This window comes from Triticum aestivum, chromosome 6B (assembly GCF_018294505.1).
Source record: "Triticum aestivum cultivar Chinese Spring chromosome 6B, IWGSC CS RefSeq v2.1, whole genome shotgun sequence".
Lineage (NCBI taxonomy): Eukaryota > Viridiplantae > Streptophyta > Magnoliopsida > Poales > Poaceae > Triticum > Triticum aestivum.
Window position 1 is genome coordinate 594,230,506 of NC_057810.1, and position 22,014 is coordinate 594,252,519.

The 22,014-nt window shown below is 48.7% G+C and overlaps 1 protein-coding gene across 1 annotated transcript; it reads right to left on the bottom strand.

Annotated features, from left to right (window-relative positions):
* Positions 1-1,145: 1,145 nt before the first annotated feature.
* LOC123138217 (uncharacterized) lies at positions 1,146-20,543 on the bottom strand. The gene is made up of 24 exons (XM_044558147.1): positions 19,862-20,543; positions 19,636-19,760; positions 19,473-19,567; positions 19,166-19,399; positions 18,395-18,482; positions 17,736-17,787; positions 17,208-17,273; positions 16,665-16,813; positions 16,517-16,587; positions 16,058-16,243; positions 15,934-15,975; positions 15,184-15,282; positions 14,783-14,872; positions 14,591-14,666; positions 12,981-13,077; positions 12,817-12,886; positions 12,528-12,704; positions 4,523-4,645; positions 2,584-2,667; positions 2,313-2,497; positions 2,098-2,236; positions 1,935-1,994; positions 1,761-1,832; positions 1,146-1,677 (listed from the first exon to the last, which is right to left on the bottom strand). The coding sequence occupies exons 1-24, from the start codon at positions 20,305-20,307 to the stop codon at positions 1,564-1,566; spliced, it is 2,940 nt and encodes a 979-aa protein (XP_044414082.1). The 5' UTR covers positions 20,308-20,543; the 3' UTR covers positions 1,146-1,563.
* Between the last annotated feature and the right edge of the window lie 1,471 nt (positions 20,544-22,014).

The window sequence follows — 22,014 nt, forward strand, 5'->3', positions numbered from 1 at the left end:
ACAGATCTCGTGGGATCTGGTCGGCGTTTGTCTTCGGTGGATCCAACTGGATCCGGTCTTCATTCGTCTACGTCTGTGTGTCTGCAGGTTGGATCCTTTCGATCTACTCTTCTTTTCATCCACGACGGTTGTTGTTCTTGTGTGTTGGTCCTATGAGACCTTAGCACGACGACTTCTCCACCACCTACTACAACAATGTTTGTCCGACTCCGACGAGGAAGGGGTGATGACAACGACGCGCCTTTGGCGTCTGCAGTGTTTGTAGTCGTCGCTAACTGGTCTAGCAATCTGAATGTAAAATTTACTTCTAATGTTCTTTGTACAACATTGGCAACTAATGAAGAGATCAAAAGTTTTCTTTAAAAAGAACTACAGCGCATACAGACAGCACCATCACTATCCAGGCGGGGGATCGTACGACTACTACTGGCGTGCCGACTCGCTCGCACGATCACACCTCATCATTGCCCTGGACGCGACGAAAAGAAAGAGAGACGTGGTCCCTCCAGCATGACCGGACCGCGCATCAGCACGGAGAGAGAGCCCCTAGCTGTTCGACCAGACTCTCACTTGCAGTTCCTGTACCGCATGGCACCACGCGGTGCGCATGTGGTCCTGCTTGGGTCCAGAGCCACTCGTGAGCAGATGCGGATTAGGATTAGCACGGCCCGGTCACCACCACGCCCCCATGTCCATATGTTCCAACCACCGCTTCTGTAGTCCTGACGTGCATGGTTACCACCCTCTAATGCTCCAATTGACACGGGTAATATTATACAATAGCTCCCCTCAGCAAAAAAAAAGATTACACAACTTACTCCTGGTGTTTTGCTATATCGGGAGATCACGATTAACAAAGACGAAGAAACAACAACTCGTCCAGTAAATAAAGGGCGCAAAACAACGACAACAAAGATTATACAACAGCTTAGCTGCTGGTGTTTTGCTATATCCGGAGAATATGATTTTCATCAAAGAAAAAATAGTACTCCCTCGTCCGGAAATACTTGTCATCAAAATGAATAAAAGAGGATGTATCTAGATGTATTTTAGTTCTAGATACATCCTTTTTTGTCCATTTTGATGACAAGTATTATTGGACGGAGGGAGTAACTCACAAGTAAATAAAGAGCGCAAAGCAACGATTGAGACTCAAAATGTTATCTTTATTACACACCCACACAGGTAATACTCTTATCATCATCATGATCCGGAACACTTGAGGGCTATAACGAAAATTCTGCTTCATTGAGTTCAAGTCCTAGGAATTAGTACCATACAACAACTGAAACTTTCTGGTGCTGCTTACACCTGGATCAGCCTCGTGCTGAGCTGGAACAAATTTGCAGCTCAGCATTACAATGTCGGAAAATTGTGAATAGCCGGTAATACCAGCTACTGGAAAACTTGGAAATTTGTTGTTTGACTTTGATATTTTGCTATTTGTACAGGATCACTGAGAGGCTGTATAAATAGGCTCTGGGCGAAAAATGAGGACTGGCTTCCTGTCACTAAATAGGCGGCCTATTGATTTTACAAACAACACATTGCTACTATAACATATCAGTTGCCAAACCCAAACGGCGATTTTGTCCTGCTGCCATCTTCGCCATACTGTTCGTTCCATTTTCTTAATTCATTCATACTTGTTGCGTTATAAGAAACAGACGGGCTTACCTGCATAGGCAATACCAATGTAAGAGTAGTAGTGGGAAACATAAAACTTGGTAATTTTAGGAAAAAATGATGAGCCCACATACCTTGGCTTTTGCCTGTATAAAATCATCCAATACAAGGGGTCTTAAGTGAGTGCTGTTGCTACTCACACGTCCCTACAGAAGACAGTAAACATGCGAGGAATTAAGAGACGCACACAAGTTTTGATGATTATGAACATGTTCACATCATGCCGACAGTTAAAAGGGCATAGCTACCTTCTTTTCTTCTTCTAAAAGTTCCTGAACTGGCCTGTATGCTGAAGCTATGCATAGGTTCTGCACATCAAATATTTAAATGATTGCACACAAAAAAAGAACAAAAGCGGATCACTTTCATTCAACTACAGGGAAGAAGGTAATGAATGCTCTTGTTTAATACCTTCAGGTCACTTCCTGAATAACCTTCTGTCGCATTAGCAAGTTCATCAAATTTAAAATCAGATTCTAAGTTTTCTGTAGCCAGTAAAATCTTGAGAATTTTCTTTCGGTTTTCCACATCTGGAAGGCCAACATATATCCTATACAGAATGAAACAGGTGAACACATTGCTAGATCACCATAGCTTGAATGAAAGCAAAGAGCACAAGCGCGTACCGTCTAGGTAAACGCCGTATAACAGCATCGTCTAAATCAAATGGACGATTCGTAGCACCAAGAATAAGGATCCGTTGGTTCTCTTTGGACCTTAGACCATCCCAAGCTGCCATAAATTCATTCCGCATCTTCCTTGTTGCTTCATGCTCAAGTGCACCCCCTCTGGCGCCAAGTAAGCTGTCAACCTGTCATATCAGATGAAATTGCATCATACCAAGAGATTGTTCATAACCAAGGCAATGTAAGCATTTTCCTATTGAAATGAACATACCTCGTCTACAAATATGATGACAGGAGCTAGTCGGCTAGCAAAAGAGAAAAGGGCCTTCGTCAACTTCTCAGCATCTCCAAACCACTGTAAAAGAAAATAGAGCAGTGAGATTTTTGCTGAGAAATAAGCTTGTAGCTGTATGGGTGCAGGTGGATGATCCCATCTTCCAAGGAATCATACAAATCTTTTGTTTGTTCACTGTTGCAAGGACATAGAAGGTCCAAGTATCACAATTTAGCACCTTATGGGAACAGAACAAAAGAACATTATCATGAGTTCCATTCCATCCACCTATCATGAAATTATTCGTATCATACATTCAATCAAACACAAGGATGTTCTTTCATCCTGCATCATCGGCTCATCGCATGCTCCAAACACAGTATAAAGTGAACTAATGGTGTGAACACTTCAGCATGGTCCAGATTCACAAACAGAAACTTCATGCACTTGATGACCCATCAAATCAGTAGGTTCCCTCATTCATGTAAGAGAACATGGAACTTCTCAACAAGCAGTACAAAAGAAATACCTCAGCCAGTCAAGATAGTTTACAAGAAAAACTAACCAGATAAGTGTGTTTTCAATTATTGTCCGTCTACCAGGATTTCACATGCAGTTCAGGCGAGCTCTGGTTGGGGACAGATGGGTCGCATGGCTTAGTTTAGTTCGAAGTTTGATGGAGGTCACCTTATCTAACGAGCCTGATTCTTTCCGATGGATATTAGCTTCTTCGGGTGTGTTCTCTGTTAAATCAATGTACACGGACTTGATTAACACTAGACCTGTTATCCGGTCCCCACATATCTGGAAACCAAAATCCCTTTAAAGATTAAGATTTTCATGTGTTTGTGCATAAGGGTATGATTCTCACCAAGGACAAGTTGGCTAAGCGTAGATAGCAAGGTAGTAAACAATGTTGTTTTTGTAACCAAGAGGAAACAATTCATCGTCTTTTCTAGCCTGCCCACTCGCAAAACTTTTCTGGCATACTATCCATGTGTCTTTTAATGTTCCTCCGCCAACTAGCATATCAAATCTATTTGGTAACTGCCTAGGTGGGGTGGAGCCCAATACTGCAACGCGAATTTGTGTGGGAGTTTGTGCATTACTTTGGGCTATTTGGAACTGTCGAAATGATTTTGTGTTTAACAGAACAAAGATTTAAAAAAATTGCAGGTTATCTACAGAGCGTATGGATTACGTGGTCATTACTTCACCATGCGGACGCGAGGGAACTTATGCATGTGGGTGCAACCCTTGGGAGACGGTAGCACAGGATATGTACAACTGGTCTGGATGGTGATCCAATACTATGATATGTGTGTAGGCATTTTATCCTATTTTGGCCCGTTATGGCTTTTTGGACTTGTAATTCCCTTTTTGCATTTGTGGGAGATTGTTAATCGGAACTTCTTAGTAAATGGCTTTGTGCCTAACAATATGAATTTCAATTCTGAACTGTGCCTGCTTTTAAACGAAGGTAAAGGTCCAATATGGTAACTTTCATGAAGGTTAGCCCCAAATACCCGTCAAAAAACATGGTTAGCCAGAAAATATATGCCCAGATAGAAAGAAAGAAAATTCATACTGGAATTTGTTCAAACTTTATGTTAGGTGTTTGTAGTTTCCACTAACATGTACTCCCTCTGTCCGGAAATACTTGTCATCAAAATAAATAAAAGGGGATGTATTTAGATGTATTTTAGTTCTAGATACATTCCTTTTTGTCCATTTTGATGACAAGTACTCCCTCCGTCCCAAAGTTCTTGTCTTACATTTGTCTAAATACGGATGTATCAAGTCACGTTTTAGTATTAGATACATCCGTATCTAGACAAATCTAAGACAAGAATTTTGGGACGGAGGGAGTAACACACATTATCTCTAAGAAGATCTTTCCTGCAATAAAAATATATAAGCAAGTCAATCAAATTACCTTTGATGTCAATGTAGAACCGGTTATGCTGATAAAATTTGCCCCAGCTTCAGTCGCGAGTGCCTTTGCCAAGAGTGTTTTTCCTGTGCCAGGAGGGCCAAAAAGCAAAACACCTTTGCAGGGCTGAAAAAGGTCCAGGTATATAGAAGTCATAAGATAAATTCAGCTAAGCTCATTCAAGTATTAAAATTTCTAATATGACGAATATGAAAAGCTACAGCTATGGGCACCCGCTCCCGCTCCTCTCCTAGCCTAGCCCTCCCACCTCCAGCCCCGCCGCCGCCGACCCCCGTCGGTAGCCCTCCCCACCCCCTAGCCCCTCCCCCCGACGCCCATGGCCTCCCCCAGTGGCAGCTCCGGCGACCTCGACCTCGGCTCCGACGGCTCGCGCCGCTGGATGGACTCTAACGGCGGCTCCTCCGTGAGGTCCTACTGCGAGGTCGCCCGGGCGCCCACGCCTGCCCCGGGCCCCGCCCTCGCCGTCTCCCCTCCCCCGGCTGCGGCCGGCCCCGCCGCGCGCCCCCGCGCGCTCTTGCCGCCACCCGCCTTGGGCCCCGCAGCAAGGTTCACCGCACCCACGGAGGTCCGGTGGTCGACGCGGATGGCTTCAAGGCGCCCCGCCGCAGGAACCGGCGCCGGGCCGCGCGCCGCGAGGCCTCCCCTTCGGCCCAGCGGCGCCACCGCCGCAGCCCTTCCCCGGAGGAGGCCGCTGGCCTCTGCTTCCGCTGCCTGGACCCCGGCCACCCCGTGTGCGAGTGCACCAACGACATCCGCTGTCGCCGCTGCCTCTACTCCGGGCACGGTTCGCGGGCCTGCTGGAAGTATCAGCGTGGCGTCCTTCACGCCCCCTCCCCCACCGTCGTCGCCGCCGCTGCGCTGAACACAGTCGCCCGCGAGACGCCACGCCCCCGCATCGCCGCCTCGCCCGCAGCGCCCCCCCCCCCCCCCAGCCCTCGCCGCCCCCGGCCGTTGACCCGATGCGCGTCATCATACCGCGCTCTGTGGAGATGGAGGAGGCCGAATTGGTGCTGCGCTGTGGGATGGTCGTCTCCATCACCGGAGATAGACCCGCGGTCGCCGCCAGCGACATCGAGAGCGTCATGTACGCATCCTTCGACCTCCTCCCCAACGACTTCACCATCCACGCGCATCGCCCCGAGGATTTCCTCCTCATCTTCGCCACCAGAGAGCTCATGGACCGCCTCGCCGGCGACCACTTCATCAACGGCCCCGGGTTCACCCTTGCGCTCCGTCTGTGGAACAAGCTTGCTCATGCACAGCTCGGCTCCCTGGAGTGCAGTGTTGAGCTCGAGCTCCGCGGCATTCCGGCGCAGGCATGGCATCCGTCCACCGCCGAGCATCTCCTCGGCACCAGCTGCTGGATTGAGCGACTCCACCCGAGCACGCGCTCTCGTGTTGACCTCGCCACCTTCCGCCTCACCGCGCGCACGCGCGACCCTGCGAGCATCCGCCAGGCGGCCGTCCTGGAGATTGTCGAGCCCGTCCCCTCCCGCAACCGCGCCCGCGACCGCACCCTCTCGCCGGCCATGCGCACCCTCATCTACCCTGTCTCCATCATGCTCACCTCGGCCACACCCCGCCGGCCGGCGCAGCCTCCCGCCCGCAACGGCCCTGGCCCAAGCGATGACAGCGCACCGGACGACAACGATGGAAAAGTCGGTCGCGAGCATGCCGCGGGACGCCACCGCCGCCGCCGCCGTGGGCGCAAGCGCCGGCGCTCCACCACCCCTGACGGTTGTGCGGACGGCATGGCTGTCGACTCCGCGACATGTCGCGTGTCCAGCCGCCGTGGCCGTGCCGATGGCGTCGCCGTCGACGCCGGGTGGTGCCAACCTCGCAGTCGTACGGCCGATGCCAGGCGCACACGCATGATGGACCCCTGGCCTGCTGCTGGGGGGCCCTCGGGCTCTCGTCACTTTTCCAAAAGGGGAAAGAGTCGGGGAAAGAAAAGGCTGGTGGCCTGCGACAAAGATGGACCCCCTACGCCACCATCGTCCTCCCGCCCTGAAACTCGCACCCCACCACCCACCAGCTCGACAGCTGGGTGACGGCCTTTGGCTCTGCCCTCCCCCAACCCTGCCCCAACCAGCCTGCCCGCGTCGCCTCCCCCACTTGGGGCGGGCCACACGATGACGGCGCCGGATGAGGCATGCCACAACATGCATGGGGATCAGGATAGCCATGTGGGTGGCCAATCGCTGGCCAGCATGGTGCCGGACTCCCAGCCTTTGACACCTGCAGCTGATCCGCTATCGGGGCAAAGCAGCACTCTGCTGCTGTCCCCCCTAGCGCTGCTGCGCCCAATGCTGACCGGTCCACGGACCGAATCCCCGCCCTGGCGACCCACGCGCCGACAGCTGGACCGGTGCTAGAGCAACGGGAGGATCCCGCGGGGGCCCCACCATGCATGGACGCGCCAACCACGACCCGGTCTGCTGCCGAGACGCCACACCCGCCCGAGGCCCTGCATGAGGCCCATCATGGCGCCGAACCAGCGGAGGCCCATCATGGGGACGTGCAGGCGGCGGCCCAACATGGAGGCATGCATACGACGCATTCTGTCGAGCCCAACGCCACGTCGTCGTGCCCGACCGCACGCTTCGCTCCCCCCCCCAATCACCCTTCGTCGATCCCGCCCACGCGCGTCGGCGCCCGCCTCCTGGACTTTGGGAGATTTCCTCGCCGCCGCCACCAAGCAGATCGATGCCGCCCTCCCACCCCCGGCAGACGCCCACGACGCGTACCTCCCAACTTCACCCCATGGCGTGGACGCTCGGCTGCCTCCCCGTCTTGCAAATCTGCAGCCCCTCCAACAGCTGAACGGCGCTCGCAGATCCACATCCTGCGCACCCCTGGGCATCGTCGGGGTCGATCAGAGGATCACTTCGGTTGAGATGAAGGCGTATGAAGGCCTCTTCGCCACGCCCATCCCTCTGCCCTTCCTCTCGGCCATTGTCGCGCTGGTTGATCGCGAGCTACCCGCGGATCCCACGGTTGCGCCGATCACCACGGTGGTCGCTGGCAGCCTGATAGAGGCATGACCGCGCCCCCGCGCCCCTCTGTCGACCTCTTCTCCATGGATCATGAGCCCAAGATTCTGATCTGGAATGTGCGCGGCCTCAACGCGCGCGCTTGCCGCACCGCCGTTTGCTCACTTGTTGTAACCGCTAATGTGTCTATCCTTTGCCTCCAAGAAACAAAGATGGCTTTGGTTTGCTCGTCGACTGTCCCCGAAGCACTTGGCTCGGAATTCGACGACTATGTTTACCTCCCCGCGGCCGGCACCCGTGGCGGCATCTTGCTTGCCTGGAAAAGCAGGGAGGTGGCCATCTCGGACCCTGAGTTCACGTCACACACGTTGACGGCCAAGGTGTCCACCCCCTCCGGCGCACGCACGCCGTGGTGGATTTCCATGGTTTATGGGCCGCAGCTAGACGCCGACAAGATCGCCTTCTTACAGGAGCTACGCGACGTCCGGGCGGCTTGCAACGGCCCCTGGATGCTTTGCGGCGACTTCAACCTTATTTACCGCGACGAAGACAAGAGCAATGGCAACCTCAATCGCCGCATGATGGGTCGCTTCCGGCGTGCAATCAACGACCTTGCGCTCAAAGAGGTCTACCTCAACGGCCGGCGCTACACGTGGTCCAACGAGCAATCACCCCCTACCCTGGTGCACCTCGACCGCGTCCTTTGTACCCCCGATTGGGAGGAACTGCATGGGGAGTGCCATCTCCGATGCCTAGCTTCCGTTGTTTCCGATGACAGCCCCTTGCTGCTCGATTGCAAACCGGTGCCGCCAGGTCATCGTCGATTCCACTTTGAGGAATTCTGGACACGTTTGGATGGATTCCACGATATTGTGGCGGGCGCCTGGCACTCCACCCACTGCGACGACCCCTTCCGGCGGCTCATGCAGCGCATGCAAATCACCGCGCGCAAGCTTACTAGCTGGAGCATGCGAACTGTGGGCAACGTTCGCCTCAAGCTTGCTATCTCCAGGGAGCTCCTTCTCAGGCTGGACACGGCGCAGGAGAGCCGAACCCTGTCCCCGCACGAAGACTGGCTCCGACGGCAGATCAAGGCCTCCTACCTCGGCCTTGCGTCTCTCGAGCGCACCATCGCCCGACAGCGCGCCCGCATCGCAACTCTAAAGGACAGCGCCGCCAGCACATCATTCTTCCACCGGCAATGCACGTATCGTCGGCAGAAGAATCGGATTCATAGCCTCACTGTGGACGGCGTCCCGATCTCCGCCCCCTGCGACATGGCGGCCGCGGCCTACGCGCACTTTGATGCCTTGCTCGGCCACGAGGCGCCCCGCGATTGCAGCCTCGACCTCTCCGAGCTGATCACGCCCACCAACCTCGACGACCTCGACGCCCCCTTTGACGCCGAGGAAATTTGGAACGCGGTGAAGCGGCTCCCCGCTCGAAAGGCTCCTGGCCCGGACGGCTACACCGCCGAGTTCCTGCATGCGTGCTTGCCCATTGTTCGGCAAGACTTCGTCGACGTTTTCCAGCACCTGTACGAGCTGCGCGGCCGAGGCTTTTGCTCCCTCAACCAGGCCCTGCTCACCCTGCTCCCGAAGCGCGCGGACGCACGCGGCCTTGGCGACTTCAGGCCTATAAGCCTAATTCACCTCGTCACCAAAATCTTCGCCAAGGTCCTCTCGCTTCGACTCGCGCCGAAGCTCTGCAGCCTCGTCAGCACTTGCCAGAACACCTTCATCCCCTGGCGCAGCTTGCACAACAACTTCATCCTCGTGCGCCAGTCCGCGCGCCTCCTGCACCAGCTCGGGGCCCCTCGCGCCCTTCTGAAGCTGGACCTGGCTCGTGCCTTCAACACCATCAGCTGGCCGTTCTTGTTCGAGGTCCTCCAGCAGTACGGCTTCGGCTACCGCTTCCTGGAATGGCTCGCCATCTTGCTCTCCTCGGCCAGCACGAAGGTGCTCATCAACGGAGACCCGGGCCCCACCATTTGGCACCGGTGTGGCCTTTGCCAGGGCGACCCCGTGTCCCCGCAGCTATTCGTCCTCGCCGTCGACACGCTCGGTTGCCTTCTACGCCGTGCCACGGAGCTGGGCGTCCTGCAGCGGCTGCACCCCCGGCGCCCGGTCCCCTCGGTCTCCCTCTACGCCGACGACGTGATCCTATTCTACCACCCCACCATTGGCGACATCACTGCCGTCAAGAGCATCCTGCTGCTCTTCGGCAGAGCTTCAGGCCTCCTCATCAACTACACCAAAAGCTCTGCCACCTTGATCCGATGCACCGCTGACGATGTCGCGGCCGCTGTCAACCTGTTGGGCTGCCCCCTCGCCGAGTTCCCGATCACGTACCTGGGCATCCCACTGACTCTACATCGCCCGACGGCCACACAACTGCAACCCGTCGTCGACAAAACGGCCGGCATGCTACCCGCCTGGAAGGTGCATCTCATGAACAAAGCCGGCCGCCTTGCGTTCGTCAAGGCCATCCTCAGCGCAATCCCGATCCACCAGCTCCTCGCCCTCGCGCCACCCAAGAAGACCATCCGCGCACTCAAGAAAATTCAGCGCGGCTTCCTGTGGGCTGGACGCGCGGAGGCAAACGGAGGCCACTGCCATGTCAACTGGTAACGTGTCGCTGGGCCACTCTCGCTCGGTGGCCTCGGCGTGCGCGACCTCGGCCGGACCAGCCTCGCGCTCCGCACCCGCTAGTTGTGGTTCAGTCGCACGGACAGCACCAGAGCATGGGCAGGCCTCGACCTGCAGTTCACCGCCGAGGAGCGCACATTCTTCTTCGCTTGTACCACCATGCAAATCGGGAACGGCACGGAGGCACTCTTCTGGGAAGATCGCTGGATTGACGGGCGCTCTGCTTGCGAGATCGCGCCACTCCTTTACGCTTGCATCCCCAAGCGCCGCCGCAAGCTCAGGACCATCGCCGATGGACTCCAGGCCAACCAGTGGGCACGGGACATACACGGCACGATCGGCATACACGAGATTGGGCAATACTTACGGCTCTAGCAGGCTATCAGCGCCACGACCCTCTCCGCCGAGCCAGACCGCCTCACCTGGAAGTGGAACACAAGCGGCGTCTACTCCGCCAAATCAGCCTACCTCGCCACATTCAATGGTTCCATGGGCTGCGATGCATGGAAGCTCACCTGGAAGAATTGGGCACCCCCACGCGTCCGCTTCTTCCACTGGCTCGCCTGCCTGGACCGATGTTGGACTGCCGACCGCCTCGCCCGCCGCGGCCTGCAGCACCCCGCACGTTGCCTCCTCTGCGACCAGGCCCCCGAGACCATGCACCATCTCACCCTCGCCTGCCCCTTCACCAGGCAGATATGGCATGAGGTTCTGCACTGGCTCAAACTTCCCTGCGCCCCGCCCGACAGAGAGATCTCCCTCAACGACTGGTGGCGCACGGCGCGACATGTCACCCCAATGCCCATGCGCAAGGGCCTCGCCTCCGCGACCCTCCTCGTCCCATGGATGATATGGAAGCACCGCAACGACTGCGTCTTCAACAGAGGCCAGCCCTCGACGACCGACCTGCTCACGAAGATCAAAAGACGAGGCCATCCTCTGGGCCAGAGCCGGCGCCCTCGGGCTTCGTGCCATCTTGCCTCAAACCTGGGACGTGCACTGATATGCCCCCAGCCCCTGTAATTCCCTCCTAGGAGGATTGTAACTGAAACTCTCTTTCTTTCCAAAGCAATGAAATGCAAGCTCTTCTTGTGTTTTCTCGAAGAAAAAAAGCTACAGCTACTGATACATGCAAATTCTTAACGGTTCAGTGAACTGAACTTAAAATATGTTTTTCTTTTTTCCGAACCATACAGGAGAACTGCATGCTATCTATTAGGAGAAGAAAATCACGAGGGGAAAGAACCCCAAAAGTACAAACATAGACACGACCTGGGAGAGTAACGAGCCAGCGCCCCCCACACACACTACTGACCGAAAACTACACAAGCTACAGGGGGGAGCAAGGACCAAAAAAAAATCAATGAATGTGCCTAAGAACAGTAAGAATACTAGTGATGGTTTCAATTGCAGAATCTGAACATTTGGTTTAAATATTAAACTTCAAAAGTTAATTGTAAATCAATCATTCTCGTGAAATTAAATATGTTTTCATGATCAATTACACACTCAACAGAAACTAGCATAAGCACTATCCCTAAACACAAACTAGCATAATAAGCATACATAAGCAGAAACAGAAACTAGCATTTAGCATATTAACATTTAAGTGATTAACAATAGACCCAATTTTTCCTAAATGATACTCCCTCCGTCCGGAAATACTTGTCATCAAAATGAATAAAAGGGGATGTATCTAGATGTATTTTAGTTCTAGATACATCCCTTTTTATCAATTTTGATGACAACTATTTTCGGACGGAGGGAGTATGAGCCTACAGATGTATGCAACCAGGTAAACCAACACCTGAGTTTGGCGGATTTAACATTTAAGAGATCGATAATATATTCAATTTTCTGGCTGGGTCAACTAAAAGGATATGAACCAATAGATGTGCACAGCCAGACAAACTTTGTTTACACTTGTTAGTTATACTGATACTTATTTAATACATGGTATGAAACAGATGCTTCAAAGAGGATCGAAATAGTTTAGGATAGTTCCGCAACCTCATTTTTCTCTACTAGACTAACAGTCGGAAAAGATTTGTTCAGTAACGTCTACATCCACATCATATGATCACTAACTACAGATGATGACATTTAAAAATTAACTCAAGTAAGAAATAAGATAATTATATTCTGCAGTAAGTTAGTGCCCACCTTGATTTTTACAATATTAAGCAGATATATCTATATTCTGCAAGAAGTCATTGCCAACCTTGATTTTTACAATATTAAGTAACTCACTGGCCAGAAGACAGTAATGATCTAAATGCAACATAGGTCCCATAGCATGCCGACAAAAAAGGTGATGTGGTGGTCTAGCAGGGAAGAAAGTTGTACCCTTAATAAATTGCCATGAGAAAAAAGCTCTGGTCTCCTCATTGGAAGAGCAACGAGCTCATCCAGTGTCCTCTTGACATCCTCAAGCGCGCCAATATCATCGAATTTCACTCCAATTTCATCAGGGGGTACAACAGAAGATATGAAATTGCGTTCGTACTCATCTTTCGCCAAATTCTGTAGATAGGAAACTTATGAGTTTGGATAGGCATATAGGAACAGCAGCTAGAGGCTACGGTTGCAGTAGCAGAAAAGAAAGGTGAGGAAGCTAACTAAGCTAGCAAAATACCTTGAGATTTTGAGAAAGATTCTTAGATTTAGTAACCTGTTCCTTCAGCCTCTCAATGGCTAAATCAAGACTTCACAAAATTGCAAACAATAGTAAAATGCCAGAAAAAATAAATCGATCAAATACACAATTACGCTATTGTGGTTCAAATTGAAGTTGAGTACCTCTCACGTGGAATGGTTAATCTGTCACCCTCAATAGAGGGAAGAACTGTTGATGACAGATAATGACTTCTAGCCCATCCAATAACTTTCGCTGCTTCTGCAATGTGCAATACACTCATTGAGTACTCATCTTACCTCACCTCCACCTTAGAACTGGTGAAGGAAATTTATTCCCATCGAGTAGTGGAAGAACAAACAAGATCAAATTTAGTATTCATAGCCCATCAAAAGAGTCTGTTAATCTACTTTTCCCTTTCAACTGAAGTTCCAGCACAGAAATCAATTCAAAAGGACAAGATGTTCCCACCTGTACCCAGCCAACTACAGCCAGTTACTAGAAATTGCAATCTAGCCTTCCAAAGAAAACAAATTATCTGGTTTACCTCCATGGATTCATAAAAAAAGGGCAGCCCGGTCCATGTAGCTCCCGCTTCCACAGGGTCTGGGGAAGGGTCCGACCACTTTGGGTCTATTGTATGCAGTCTTTCCCTACATTTCTGTAAGAGGCCGTTTCCAGGACTTGAACCCATGACCTCATGGTCACAAGGCAGCAGCTTTTACCACTGCGCCAAGGCTCCCCTTCTCATGGATTCATCATTCAATCAATCATTAAGCTATTAAGTACATGTAGAAACATTATATTTCCGGCAAACAGACTTCACTACAAGGTTTCTATGGTACTAGGATAGTAAGAATGGTAACAAACCGGAGGCCAGATACTGACAACTAGGTGAAACCAGGATTAATTTCGAAGAAACTAGGTGGCCGGACACCTAGGTGAAATCAGAATTAATTTTGAAGAAACTAGGTGGCCGGACGGCACATAGTAGGAGATTAGAAAGTAGAACATAGGTTAGGAATGATGAACAGGAGATAATGGACTGATTAACTTGTCCTCATTGCCTGATTAATAATTGATACACAGAGTCACAGAGTGCCGCTAACATAGGAGGCTTAGTTGATCCCTAAGTGGTACTAATCCGATCTCTATCAATATTTTTGTGTCCTCCATTTTTAAATAATATTCCACATTTATTTGAATATATTATCTAAGCCCCATATATGTGCATATTATATAACATAATTTCAGTTACTTGGAGTTATTCAGCCAGGGTTGTGTGTGGGCTTGCGGCACTGGCAGTTGCACTTCATTGGCAACAATAATAGTTTACATGAACAACCATAGAACTATTCCCCAAAACACAAAGCTAACAGAGTAATGGTTGATAGTAATTCAAACGAAATTTTCAAAAGAAAGGAATATTCTAAATATGTATGTAAGACACCAGCGTCTAAGATGGTGTCTGGCATCAACCACATGAAAAATTGAAAATACTACCTCCTGGAGAATCCTATTTAAGGATGACCTGCTTTTACATCCCCATAGGCTCAAAATGGAGCCTAAACCGCCGTTGAAGGCTTAGATTTGCTCCCTAACACGATTCTGTTGTACGTAAGTTTATTATGCTTTGGATCTGTTGTAAATACCACTGTATAAATTTTTTGAACATCAATAATATTTTACTGTCAGAGACTCCCCTACTGTTTTTGGTCAAACAAATTGCACAAAAATACAGGATGCCTGAGCTGAAGCATGTTAGCATACATACTTTGCTTTGTCAAAACGACACCGTCAGACTTCACATGCATAAGCTCCACGCATGATAGTTCATTCTCTTCAAGAACCTGCATTGATTAATCACGATTTACATGAGTACATAAGAAAATAGAAATCCAGGAACATTTCCTCCAATAAAATATTTGCAGGAAATTAAATGGACACACAAGCACTGTAACCAGACCTTGTGTAATTCAACGAGGTTATGCCTTGAAATAATAATTTTCCTATCCTCTTCAATCTGGTTATTGAAAACTCTTAGTTGCTCACCTTCCTGTAATAAAATAAACAAAAGACAAGAGTCAGGAGTTTCCCCCCACCTGATGAATGTTCTAGGCACAGCAGGTCATGGATTTAACCAAAAACACCGTGATGACATAATCACATGTTTATGGAGGACCCACTCATTTATTCGTTTTGCATCGGATAACTTCATATATGATTTTGATTCTCCTGGGATGTTCATTGATCAGGCGTTTAGCCCTTGTAACTCTCACCTCCTAGGAGGCTTGCACTCTCACATCTTTTCAATGCAAGTGTTTCCTTGAAAAATATATTTGATTTTGATTAGCAAAAGAATCTTACCTCTGGAAGGGGAACAACGAAACTGTTTGTGAAGATCTTTGATATATCACTGGATCTTGTATCATTTTGTACTTTTAGCCAACGCTTCAGGGACGATGGCTGGATATAGACATTTTAGATAATTATGCACCAATTTTAGAATATGAGATGGCAACATTACATATATATATAAGTGGTTTTGGACAGTATAAAGCAAAAGCAGAATAAGGCTATTGATAAAACTTATGCCTATTTTCTATTGAGCTTTTATAATAGGGAAAATTTTGTTTTTGCCACTCTACATTTTGCCAATTTTTCTTATGCTTATACAGCAAGAGTCAAGCGTTTCCCTTATTATGCTTATACAGCAAGTTATGCTTCATAAGGAGCTAGCTAGTAGTTTTGGTTTTAGTAGCACAATTATAGTTACCCGTGTTGACGTGTTCTCTACACATGCACTACAGAACGCAAAATGTTTCTCATCCGTCAGCAACTAAAGAAGTTTTTTTGTGATTGCACCACATAAAAAGGCCAATATTTGGTGTGCAATTGTAATTTTAGTCAAAACAAACATGTTTTGCAACAGCAAATTGTGTAGTGCAATGCAGAAACTAAAGAAATAACATTATGAGTTTGTGCCTTCTAATGTAAGAGCAGATCACACAAGAAAATACAAAGCTGACGGAGGGAAGTAGTTATTTTCTGATTACGAAAATATACTCCAGAAAATAAGCGTGTACATAGTATATTTAATCGAATATCGATAATTACCAGTGAAGACAGGCGAGTGAGATCCTGAAACCTCAGTGTTGGCTGTAGATGTCCAAAACAAAAATAAGAACTAAGAGAATGTTTTATCAGTCGAAGTTAAGCACACGAGAATTCTAAAGCTTACAGGTTCCTTATCCTTGTCTGCCAGCATGTTCTGCCCACAAATCATTACTACTGGTCCGGTGAGTTGGTCAAACATTTCGTCTACCTTTTGGATAAACTCCGTGCGATTTGATTTTGGTACTGCTCTAGATAACCACTGGGAACTGTCTGGAAAGTAGACAATGACTGGCTCTAGAGATGGAAGAACCTATTCAAGAATCATAAGCAAGAAAAGGAGCAGGTAAACTTATCAAATGAGACCGGCAAGAAATGAACAAATATTCTGAAGTCTAAGAAAAAATATACTCCCTCCGTTTCTAAATATAAGTCTTTTTAGATATTTCACTATGGACTACATACGGAGTAAAATGAGTGAAATATGTCTATATACATCCGTATGTAGTTTGTAGTGGAATCTCTTAAAAGACTTATATTTAGGAACGGAGGGAGTATATGCCAAATATATATTTTCACAAATCACCTCACAAAGTGCTTCGATTGCGATATGCCAATCTTCTGATTCAATATCATGGTCATGCGCAATATCTTGAGCTAAATTAAGAGGAAACCAGATGAAGGTGCCTGAAATAATCATATCACACTGTCGATCAAACAGAGTAGGGGTATACCATCAACCCAGTAAATAGATGGTTTTGCATTTTCCTCCTTGCTATTTTCGTCACCATCAAGCAGCTTCTCTGCAGGAGGGTCAAATATGACAGCTACTTGATCCCCATTGATCTCATATACTTCTCCGCGCTGCCCATTTGACAGAGTCCTGCAATATGTAAAGTTGGAAACAGTTTTTGATCATAATAAACGAGAATGTGTACAGGCAAAAAAGTAAGAGAAAACACACTGCATTTGTTTATATTTTAGGATACATGGTAAGCAACGCCAAAGGTAAATAACCTACTCTAGACAAATATGACAGTATACAGAAAGAGTGCCAAATTCGACTAAGTCACTACAAGACATATTTTTCTTGATACATTTAACATGAATATATTGCAATACTAATAATAATAATAATAATAATAATAATAATAATAATAATAATACAGGAAATCCAAAACATGAAATTCAGATTACAATGTTGCCTTGGGGCTCAGAACTACCAAGTACCAAAATCATTTTATCATGTTCCACGCGATAAAGATAGACCCACCCACCTGCCACTAATATAAGTATACGCATTTCTCGAGCCATCTTGAGTAGGTAATTTCCCCAAAATGATCCTGTGTATATATGGTACATATCAGTGTTAACGTGATGAAGCTCAATTCAGAAGGGAACCACCGTAAAAATAAAAGGTGGTGATGCAGTACAAATAACAGACAGCATGCACTCCTGAGACCAAGATAAGTGTATTTTCCCAGTTTCACCAATACGATGGACAATAATACTGTTACGCAAGCATATGTGTAGATGGCCAACTCTTAAAACAAATCCACCCAGTAAACACAAGACCAAACCCGAACTAGTCCATCATGTCCTTGTGTACACCTCACGTGGAGCCATACAGAACACGAGTAGATGCACGTGTGTGCTCCCCCCCCCCCCCCCCCCCCACCCGTGTTAGCACAAAAACACACACACATCTATGTGGGGCCGCACACATCATGTGTACTTCATGCAGAGCATGGAACCTTATCATGAAAAGCAAATCGAGAGGAATAGAGTCAATATCCAGCAATCACCTCTGATCTGCTTCAACAACTGCCGAGGAACCAACATACTTGACTTTATCTCCTGAAAACAAGTATTGAAAAGGAACAACATTAAACTTAAACTTCCGCGTCAAAAAAAAATCATAGTTAGTACAACCTCCGTCCGGATTAACTATCGCTGAAATGAGTGTATCTAGACGCGTTTCAGCGACAGTTAATTCCAGACGGAGGGAGTACAATAGCATGTATTTCTAATTTGGCTTCAGAGTGTTTTCTTCTAAAAAGAAGATTGAACTCCAGAGTTGGTGACGTTTCATTCAATGGAGCCAGTAGAGGCCTGGCTCAAATGTGTACCAGGTGAAAGGGAATGACAAATGACGACGCAGATAAGCATAACAAGAACTTGCTTCAAGAGAGTAGGCAAGATGCTTGGTCATAGATCATCAGATAGTAAGACGGTAGACACATTCCCAAGTAATCCGGTAAATTAGGCTTTAACAGTAGTTCAAGATAAAATGCTTTAATTGGGTTTAGTGTCAGAGTAAAAAAAAAGATGTCACACATATTTACATGTACCTGGCAAAATTTCTATGGCCCCTGAGGATAGTTCGGGACAAAATATTAATTTGAGGTAGCAGCATACAAGAAAAAAGATCATGAATTCATGATGAAGTGAAATATCACATTACCCCTTTGGAAAGGCCTTTTATCTTCCTCTGGTGACTTGGCTGTTTCAGGGGATTCTGATGATGTACCTTCTTCTTCACCAACTACTCTCTAGAAGCACAACGAAATGAAAAGCACTATCAACCACATACACATGTAAAACTAACAAGGGAGTATTGAAGGTACATACTAGAAAGTAGAACTAATAGCTTATCCTAGCTTGATGTTTTCTCAAAGAAAAAGAAGACAATTAAAAAAGAAACAGCAGAAATGCTAGAGCACTGAACTTGATTTTTACTAGGTTAACAATGTTTACTTCTACAGGAATTAGATATACTGTCTCGAAATTCAATATATTAATAGGGAGTGACTCTTAATAGTAAAACACTTAGAGAGGGTACAGCCATGAGTTTGCAGTCAAATATATATAAAAGAGTGTCGCAGCTTTGAACTGGGGTTAGTTCAAAACTGCGACACTTATTATGGATCGGAGGTAGTAGCACTTTTGGTTGCTGTAACCATTTTATTCATAATAAGTTCCAAGTAGCAATCCAAAATCAACAGCATATTTTTGAAACATTCTTGAAGCATAATTTCTCATTGACTACAAATGGTGTTACAGTTAAATGAAGATTGTTTATTGTCAGATGTTCCCTGCTTTGCGGACATTAAAAGGAACAAGATACAAAGTGATTTTCTGAACAAGAATTATGAACCTTCATGGTAGCACAAGACCAAAATATGAGCAAGCATTATTTAGTGGTACGGTCACACATCAGAATGTAATATATCACCTTGGCAAATTCCTCAATAGTACATGGGACCAGCTTCTTGAGGTCATCCACGGACTTTTTGAGTTCTTTCACGGATTTTAGAGCATCCTCGTCATCACTTTCAGCTGATTTAGCTTTGTTGTTGCTTGTCCAATCTTCATCGCCTTCATCTTCCATCTCAGACTCTGAACCTTCATCTTCTGACTCGCCATGCTCATCTTCTTCCTCGCTTTCTGAATAATCTTCCCCAAAATCCTAACAAGTTAGGATTTATTAGGTTTGCAGCTACCCCTTTACATTCTGCACGCAAGGGTTTTCAGTATCTTACATATGGAGCTAGAACACTGCTGTCCAGGACCAGTAGTGGCACCCGCAACTCATGTGCAAGAGCTCTTACCAATCTCTCTCTGTAGAGTTCGGTTCCTACATCAAACAAATCTCAGAATCCAGCATTTGCATCACTAAGCATCCTCCTCGTTACCGGATAATACCTGGCAAGCTCTGGAGCACTATCCTCCCTCCAGAGGATGGTAGCCGAGAGCCATATTCTGATGTGATGCCCTTGTGCCGCAAGTGGGATGCCGTGCACTCTCTCAGCAGCTCCCTTACATTCTCGCTTGCAAACCAAATCAAATAAAACGAATTAGCCTAGTCGCTAGCACACTCATTTAAGCTTTGTTCAAACAAAACATCGAACAGATGGTGTGCGCATCTCACTTGACGTAGTAGGGGAAATTCTGCCATGTGAGGTTTCCCTTCTCCCACGGTACGACGCGGCGCAGGAACTCGATGCGGAATCTCTCCCGCCTGGTGAGGAACGGCGACTCACGCTTCTTGCAGTCGCTGAGGAATCTCTCGCCGCTCAGCCACTCCTGCTGGTCCCTCTCCCCGAGGCGCGCGTGCTCCTGCTCGCTGCACCGTCCGCTGCTCCCTGCCGCCGCCTCAGCTGCCCCGGCGCCCCTCGCCTCCGCGCTGCCTACGCCGCCCTTGGAACCGTAGAACCGGCACAGCCGCCGCCCCGCATCGCACGGCCTCGGCGCCCCGACTGCGCTGAACCTCCGGACGAGGCAACCGCCGCCACTCGTGGAGATTCCTAGGGAGCTGCACTTGCACCAGAGCGGCGGGTGCTGGAGGAGGCAGCGCAACCGCATCGCATGGTGCATCTCGGGCAGCTTCCGAAGCAAATGAGGGGAGGAATTGGCGGTCTAGGAGGAGTCAGGTCGCGGAGTTGGGAGGCGGCGGCGAGGAGGGGATGGTTCTATGGCGAGATTGGCAACCGGGCACGTGGGTGGGTGGTGGAGACGGTGGCGCGCGACCGGCCGCGGCGGAGGGGAGGGAGACGGAGATACCACGGCAACCGGTTCGGCTAATCCGCATCTCACGCCTTACCGCTCTTGCTTGCGAAGTTGGGAGCTTCTGGGTTGTGAGCCTTTGGGCTGGGCTGCATTCCAAATGGGCTTTTACTGATAACACAGCTGAACCCTGATTTCTTTCCTTTCTTCTTCCCTCTTGTTGTCCTCTTATCAGTCAACTCTACATTTTGATTCGTACGTAGTTCGTAATGAAATCTCTAAAATACTTATATTTAGGAACGGAGGAAGTAGCAATAATGCTTTGTCTTAAAAAGAAATCTTTAGAATCGTCTAAAAAAAGCTAGCAATAATGCTAAACATACAAATGTTTACAACTGTTTACATGCTGACTAGGATCTTTTCAAATTAACTAACCACTTCCTTCTGATTTGCACGATGGTGAGCCTCTCCTCCTCCTTAATCTCCAATCAAAACTCATCTACCTGTGAAAGCCTGTATTCCTGCAGACTAAGGCATAGCCTAGTGGTGGGAAGAGGCTGATGCCTTCCCACCCACCCAGGTTCAAGGCACGGTACTTGCAATTTGGGTTTGTTGCACCAATTATACTGTAGGGGTTCCCTTACAGTCTTTCTATCAAAAAAAAAGCTTGTATTCCTTTGTGAGTGTAACATTACTCGCTTAGGTAGCTCTAGTCGCCGAGGGAAACACCCATTTGTGGCGGATTTAGGAAATTCCTCCCGACCGAGATCTTCTCCGTCATGAGTTTGTGTGAGACTCCAACTGAAATCAATCTCGCCTCCGCTCTGGTTTCAGGTTGATTAAGGGCGTAGCTTGCCTACCTACCCATCATTCTGGTGTTTGGCTAGGTTTAGAGCATAGATGCAAAAATAACTAACTTTCGCATTTTTGAGGTCCAAAAATTCCTTTCCAACAGATAATGTAGATGCAACGAATTTTATATCTGAAGATGCAAAATTGCATCTTCACCTTCAGGAGATGTAAAAACGGCGGTCGCGTCTCAACTGCCAACTGCGCCTTCATTTTCTTTCCCTTCTTCCCCTCTTCGCTCGCCGCACAGCCGTCGTCGCCCCGATTCACCCGCAGCATTGCTGCCGCCCGCCCGCATGCGCCATCTCCGACCGCCAACCACCCCCACCGCCCCTCTGTCGTTGCTCGGCCTTGAATTGCCACCCTGATTTGTCCCCCTCCCCTCCCCCCCCCCCCCGCCATGTTTTTGTCGTCACCATAGCCACCACCCGACCGCCAAGCACCTACCCAGCCACCACCGCATTACCGCTCAGCCCGCATACCGCAAATCGAACTATTTTTCGCCGCTCTGCCACCGTTTATGTTGTCGCTGCAGCCATCACCCGACTACCAAGCACCCGCCTAGCCACCACCGCACCGCCACTCCGCCCGCACACTACGAATCGTTCGTATTTTTTGCCGCTCCACCGCCTAGACCCTACACCCACCGCCGCCCCGCCCGCACAACTTTTGCCCCGTGGTCGCCACCCTGATTCGAACGCAGTTCACCATGTTTCGGCCGCCGCTGCT